At 42.1% G+C, this 7,227-nt stretch overlaps 1 protein-coding gene across 1 annotated transcript in view; it reads right to left on the bottom strand.

Annotated features, from left to right (window-relative positions):
• Positions 1–5,031, bottom strand: part of Fundc1 (FUN14 domain containing 1) — a 15,404-nt gene extending 10,373 nt beyond the window's left edge. Inside the window, exons 1-3 of the mRNA XM_005408995.2 lie at positions 4,814–5,031; positions 3,992–4,148; positions 1,571–1,646 (exon numbers count right to left, since the gene is read on the bottom strand). Coding sequence (XP_005409052.1) covers positions 1,571–1,646; positions 3,992–4,148; positions 4,814–4,841 — 261 coding nt within the window. The 5' untranslated portion in view covers positions 4,842–5,031. The remainder of the gene's footprint in view (positions 1–1,570; positions 1,647–3,991; positions 4,149–4,813) is intronic.
• Between the last annotated feature and the right edge of the window lie 2,196 nt (positions 5,032–7,227).

The following is a 7,227-nucleotide window of genomic DNA, read 5'->3' as shown; positions in this document are numbered from 1 at the left end:
AAAAAAAAAAAAAAAAAGGGTATTTAGTATACAACTCAAAATCGGGGCTTGTCCTTTTGTACCTAAGGCATCTTCCCCAGTTATTACAGGATCAATGGTTTAGCTACTGAAGTCAGACTTTGGTTGCTATGAACATCAATCATTTTTAAAATCTGGTATAACTGACAGTTCTCTATATCTTTAAAATTGTTGCTAACATTCATTCCCAGAGATTTAAAATTTTTGGATTTACTATATTTGATCTTCAGGGAATATTTTTGGAAAAATGTATGCCAAACAGATATGAATGTCAGGTAATATCCCAATAAACATTCTCTAATGGCCCAATATTTTTAGATCTTATACTTAAGGGAGAGATGAACAAATTTAAAATTTTAATCCCCCTGCCTCAGAAACAGGATTATGGATTTTTTTAAAAGCTCGATTTTTCACTTTCTAAATTATTATAGTTCTTTATTTTTAAAGAAATGTTAGCAATTGTTAATAGCAGCTTCCTCTGGGAAGAAAAACTGTGTAAGTAGAAAATGGGAAAACAGAAACCTTTTGAGTTTTATGAACAGGGAAACACACCTTCTGGATTCTGTGTATGCATGTGAGTTCTTTGCTTGTTTGCTTCTTTGTTTCTGAGACAGAGTCTTGCTATATAGTTAGGCTGGCTTTGAATTCACTATGTAGTCCAGGCTGGCCTTGAACTTGTGGCAAACCTCCTGCCTCTGCCTCCTGAGAGCTGGGATCACAGATGTGTGCTCCCATCCCTGGTACGTGTGAATTCTAAATACAGGCTTTAAATGGTCAGGATGAGGTATGTTACATTATTGGTTGAAGTGTTTATTCTGTTAGGGAGATGTTTCAAGAAAAATTTGGGTAAGTTATAAAAAAATAAAATTTTAATTTTTCTTCCTGTCTATCTACTTATCTATCTATCTATCTATCTCAGTGCTGGAGATTGAATTCAGGGTCTTCCTACTGAGCTATATCCTCAACCCTTTGTGTTACCATGCCTGGGGTTTTTCTTTGTTTCTAAAATTTTTTTATTAGTACACATTTGCAAAACATAATGATTACATTCATCATGGAGAGGTGATATATGTACATGATACACCTTCATTCTTTTTACTTGTGCTCTCTCTCCCTCTTTTGTTAAAATAGTACTGGGGATTGAACCTAGGGCCTCTGCACTCAACTACATTCCATCTTTTTAGTTTTCTTAATTTTGAGACAAGGTCTTGCTAAGTACTCAAATTGCTCAGGCTAGGTTCAAACTTTCAATCTTCCTGCCTCAGCCTCTCAGAGTACTGGGGTTACAGGCATGCCCTACCACACCCAGATCCATACCTGGCTAACTTTAATTTTATATTTTAATAGTTAATTTAATAGCTGTAATCAAGTTATGCTTAGAGAATTTAATTTGTGGTCTTGCATGACAGATGCCAGCTTTCAAAAATCACTTATGCCTGAAAGAAAAATTCTACCTTCTCTTAAAATAGACTGGAGTGAAATGGCTAAACTTGACCTTCTCAGCCCCAAAGGGCTGACTACGCAAGCCGAAGTACATAATGCTAGCACATACCTGTAGGAGAAGAAAGCCACCACCTACTGCCGTTGCTGCAAGTTTCCCAACTTTCTGGAATAAAAATCCTGCACACCTTTAATGAAAGAAATAACAAAAGATGAGAACAACCCATGTTCCAAAACAGTGATGACAGACCTTTTAGAGCTTTCAATGGTACAAACAGCCGGTATACATGCCGTAGCTTCACCACCACTGTCCTAAATGCTTGTCTCTTCTACTCTTTATTGCTTTCCTAATAAAATCTTAACATCTTCCAGTTTCTTTCGATCATGTCTCCTGCCTGCTGAGAAACACTCAATGTTTCCTTTTGGTCATACAGGCTAGTCAAAATGCACTATGTGCCAATGTGGTGACTTACACCTGCAATCCCTGCATTTTGGGAAACTGAGGCAAGAGGATAATGAGTTTGAGGCCAGCCTGGGCACCCTATTTCAAAAAACCAAAACAAAAGTACAATCTAAACTTTCTGAGATTTGCTGCAAAATAAGGGACAGAGACAAGAGGATTTATAGCAAAAAAGTATCTAGTGAAATTTAATGATGAATACTCAAAGGTTCATTATACTCCTATATTTGCATAAGCTGAATTTTCCTGTAATAAGAGTGATTTGTTTTGCTTAACACAGTCAAGATGTTCCACATACCTGGCCAATACCCACTCTACCCAACTTTCTACTCCATCCTAGTTAGTTTCCAAATAGGTCATCACCTCTTTGTGAGCTATTAATCTCCTTGCTTCTAAGGGTTTCTGCCTAGCTCTGCCTATCTAAAGCTTTCCTACCCTCTAAGGTCGGGATGTAGTTCCACTTTTACTATTGTACTTCAGCTCATACTTCTCACAGCCTCCTTATCTGTGTCTATTTTTATATTAGGCTGTTATGTCTCATTTATCCTGTAAAAGTGTCCGTCTGTACTTCATCAATGAGATCATATTCCTTTAAGTATTCCGGATCCATACTGTGCAAAGCAATCCCAGATTCCTAACTCCAGCTTTCTGTACTGATCTGGTGTCCCCTCCAAATTCATGTCCCTCCTGGAATCTGAAAATATGATCTTATTTGGAAGTAGGGCCACTGTCGATGTAACTGGCTATACACAGTAGGCTCTTAATTCAAGTCATGTCATAGAAAACCGACACACACACACACACACACACACACACACACACACAGAACAGCAAGTGATGACAAAAAGGAAGAGATTTATTTACAGGAGAAAGCACTATTCTCCGAGCTTGCTACCTCATATTCATCTGTTTCTACCTGCTTTGTCTTTGGTACAAATGACTGCAAAATTCTATGTATTCTATCTCTAAAAGATTTTCAGACTCTGTTTTCTCCTTTCCATTTTTAAGGGTATCATTACCTTGGTAACGGTTCAGGCCTCCATTACCTTACTTCCAAACTGCTCTAAGGGCAAGCTAACTGGTCTTCACACCTTCCAGGTCTCCTAGCAACCACCCAGTCCAGGCTTTCCAAGCTAACTTCTACCAATTACGGGGCTTCTTTCCAAATTTGGTCTATAGGGAGAAAGCACGCAATGAGCTGATAATTCTACTTCTCAATTATTTTTTAGTATATTTTAATATGGAGCTTTGGCCCTCTCACCAAACACCCATGGCTTTTTAATTTTTTTTTTATTTTTTATTTTTTGGTCTTTTTGAGACAGGATTTCACTATGCAGTTCAGGCTGACCTTGAACTCACTTTGCAGCCCAGGTTGGCCTCTCCAGTGCTGGGATTGCGGGTGTGCACCACCACACCGGGTTTAATCAGTCCTGTAATTCCAACACAGAACAGATGATCTACAGGTTTCTTCAACATATAAAGAGGGGAAGAGGGACTCAAGGGAGGGGAAAGGGACAAAAAGAAGCAAGATATGTCATGTCCAGATACAAACTCCCTATGATGAATGTTATCACTATGTAAAGTGTACCAATAAAATAAAAACAAAAAAAAAGTACTATAATCTGAATCAGCCCACAAAAGTCCACTCTGTGTCATCATCAATAACTTCTACCGAGCATTTACACTGCTGTCCACAGGGCTGACAATCCTAGAGGCCAGATCTGCTGGTGGAATTTCTCCCATGTTTTTCCAATGGTTGACAAGTCAAAATTCACATATAATTAACTCATATATTTCTTCCTATTTATTCACTGTGACTGAGTCAGATCCACTACACTGGCTGAACTTGAAAGGGGAAAATATATAAAGGAAGGAAAAAGAGAGGAAGAGTGGTATAGTGGTGGGCAGGAGGGCGGGGGATCACACCAACTACGCCAAAGACAAAAGCCTCCAAGTAATGCTCTCCTGGAATTAACAGTACTGACCCCACCGAATATGCAGGGTAACTCTGGCCCTTTATAGAAGGACAACAGCCAGGCTCCCAATGAAATGTAATGAAAAACGTGTTCTCACCAGCCAGTCACGCCACCCATTACAATCTGGGTAGCTACTGAGTATTTTTCTACCATAGGTCCTGATCGGTGGCCAAACACTCGATTCCACCAGTGGTGTCTTCTTGCATACTCTGTTAAATCCAACACTTCGTAAGAGTCGTCATCACTTTCATATTCTTTAAAACACAAAATGGAAAAAATAATTTGAGTCAATCGAGAGTCAAAAAATGTCGCATACATTTTTTGTTTTTAAAGTCACAACTCAGGTCACTTTAGGCTTACAGCTAAAAATGTCCATAGGGAAACTAACGAGTTTAAACTCAATTCCTAAGACTAGAGTTTCAATAGCAGAGGGCCTGGCAATACTATTAACCCCCCACCTCCTTTCCAGAGGCCCACGGACCGCCTGGAGACTCGGGACCAGGGCCAGTTCATTGTCACACCGCAGTGAGAGGTCACCTCTCAAATCTCAGAGCAGCATCAGGGTCAGGGCAGGGTCCTCCTCTGAGTAACAGGGCAGGAGCCCAGCGACAGGAAATCACTTGGGGTGGGTGGGGGGGACTCAAAAAAAAAAAAAAAGGAAAAGGGAAAAAACGTTTTAAGGTGGCGATGAAGTGCCAGAGGCGAAGACAAGGCAGCGTAGGGCTGTTGGGCGTAGGGGATCGCTTCTGCCTGAGCTCCCCAGAAACAGCACAAGTCTAGCTCGGAGGGGTTGCTCAAAGGGGCTGCTTCGAAACAGAGCCCCAGGAACCCTGGAGCAGGGGAGGGAAAAAACGCCGGGGAGCAAGGTCGAGAGCTGCGAGCCGCGTCCCAGACACTACTTCGGGCCCTGGCCGCTCACCTTGGGGAGGGGGGTTCCGGGACGCCATGATACCTCCGGCGGCCAGTTCTGGGGTGGTCCCCGCCCGCCCTCCTCTCCCCTGCACTTTAAGGGCCGCTCTAGGCCAAGGGAGGAATCTATGGTCTCTTTTTTTCCCTTCCTCCTTTTCTTTTCCCTTCTCCGCCTCCTCCTTCTCCTCTTCCCGGATCGTTGCTCAGTCCCCGCCTACTTCTCTCAGCGCAGGATATTCCGCGCAGGCGCACGGCTCTGGGAGTTGGGGGGAGGAACAATTGGCTCGCAGCTCCGCGAGAGTTTATGGGAATTGTAGTCTGTTACCTTCCCCAGCCGAGATCTGGACTACTCCATCCCCCTAGAATGTCCATAACCATAATTCTTTTATTTTGCTTTAAAGACTTTCAGGACTGGAGGAATGGGTAGGGGTGGTACGTGACAATATAAAGAGAAAACCTGCTGGGTATTGACAAAGACTCTTCTTGACCAAATTTTAGTAAAAAGGCTCCTCTGAAGCTCTTTTTGACAAGGCTTCCCCATTTGGCTCAGTGTTTGGCTTGCCTAGTTCAGTTTTAATAAGAATCCTGCAACGTCAGTGCAGTGAGAATTTCCCCCCTACCCCTGATATCTAGTCATGTGAGTATCCAAATTTTTCGTCCCCCCACCCTTGGTAACTAACTGATCACCCAGGCCTTCCTTCAGCAAAAATCCTTTAATTATTTTTATTTATTTATTTATTTTTTGCCTTTTTGAGACAAGGTCTCACTACGCAGTTCAGGCTGGCCTTGAGCTCCCTTTGTAGCCCAGGCTGGCTTCAAACTCACAACGATCCTCCTGCCTCAGCCTTCTAAGTGCTGGGATTACAGGTGTGTGTCACCACACCCGGCTCCAAAAATCCTTTTAAATTGGCTCAGCAAGAATAACCCTACCCCAGAAGTCTCCTCTTTTAATATTCTACCCATTGACCTTCTCACTCTGATCACTGGGCATTTTTTTTTTTTTTTTAGGTAGCAGGAATCAAACTCAGGACCTTGTGCTTGCCAGGCTGGCACTTGTACCACTGAGCTATATCCCCGGCCCCAGACCACTGGGCATTAAACCCCAGCTGTGTTTGCTGTGTTCAAAATTGAGCCGGATCCCACATCTTTATTGTGATAATCTTGACACCTACTTATTTTGAGATGGGGCCTCACTAAGTTATTAAATTGCTCAAGCCAGGCTCAAACTTGAAATCCTACTGCTTCAGCCTCCCAGAGTGCTGGCATTTATGTACTTGCCCCACCACGCCCAGCCAGAATCATTTTCTAAAGTGTTTTAAATCCTATACTGTTCCAGAATTTAAGTGCTTAAGGAAAAGGCTTTTTCAAAGATTTTTTTTGTTTTTTGTTTTTTTCTGTTTTTTTTCCCGGCCCTGGGAATTGAACTCACGACCTTGTGCTTGCCAAGCAGACACTGTGCCGCTGAGCTAAATCCCCAGCCTCCATGATTTAAGAGAAACCCTATTTCAATTCATGTTTTTCTAAAGAGGCGAAGGCTCTCTGAAAAACAGAAGTTTTTCTAATGCCCTGCAGCTAGGACTTGGAACCTTTCCATCTGTTCTCTGTCCACATATTTCTTGCCAGGAGCCCAAGGGGAGGTAGAGGAAGGCCTAGGATCTGACCTGATAGGAGCTAACTCAAGAAGACTTAATTTTTTAGCATCATTCTTATTATTTAAATCTGACAGAAGAATGAGGTCAAGTTTTTTACCCAGAAGTTCCTTGGGATTCTGTAAAATGTAAAACCATATTGGTCACCAAAGTTAACTCAAGTTCATGTAAACGAGCCCCAAATTTATGTGTGTATGTATGTATGTTATCCATCTTGGGAGTCCACATGGTTACTGATTTTATTTAATTGAAAAAAAAGACAGTGAGGGAATAAAACTGCACATACAACATGCCATGGGTCATGTTTGCAGACAAATTTACCCAAAATGAGAATGAGGGACTTATGGCTAACTGAAAACAAACTTGCAGAATTAGCAATGTGGTTTCTTTCACATCTGAAACTGCACTGACTGCACAAGAGAAATGAATCTCCAACTTCTTGGCTTTCCCCGAAAAGACAAAAAATAGAGGAACCGTTTTGGTCAAACAGGAATTAAGAATTCACTACCTGGTAATGACTTTAGTTATTGTAATGGCTGCTACGCTGTGTCAACTTGAGAAGTTTAGAAGGTGTGGTGGATTGACAACTGGTGGTCACCTTATAACCCCCAGCTGAAATGAGTAAGCCTGGTGCTGGGTGTGGGAGGCCCACCAGAGGATCCTTGCCAGCAGCATAAGACCGCAGAACTGGAGAAGAAGAAAAAAGGCTGTTGGGAGCTGGTAGAAGCTCTAAGGACCTGTTGGTTCTTTTGGAGGAGCTCATCATGCTGGCTTT

This window comes from Chinchilla lanigera, unplaced genomic scaffold (assembly GCF_000276665.1).
Source record: "Chinchilla lanigera isolate Chin_1 unplaced genomic scaffold, ChiLan1.0 scaffold00115, whole genome shotgun sequence".
Classification (NCBI taxonomy): Eukaryota; Metazoa; Chordata; class Mammalia; order Rodentia; family Chinchillidae; genus Chinchilla; species Chinchilla lanigera.
The sequence above is the reverse complement of the archived record's forward strand: the minus strand, read 5'-3'. Positions and strand labels throughout refer to the sequence as shown.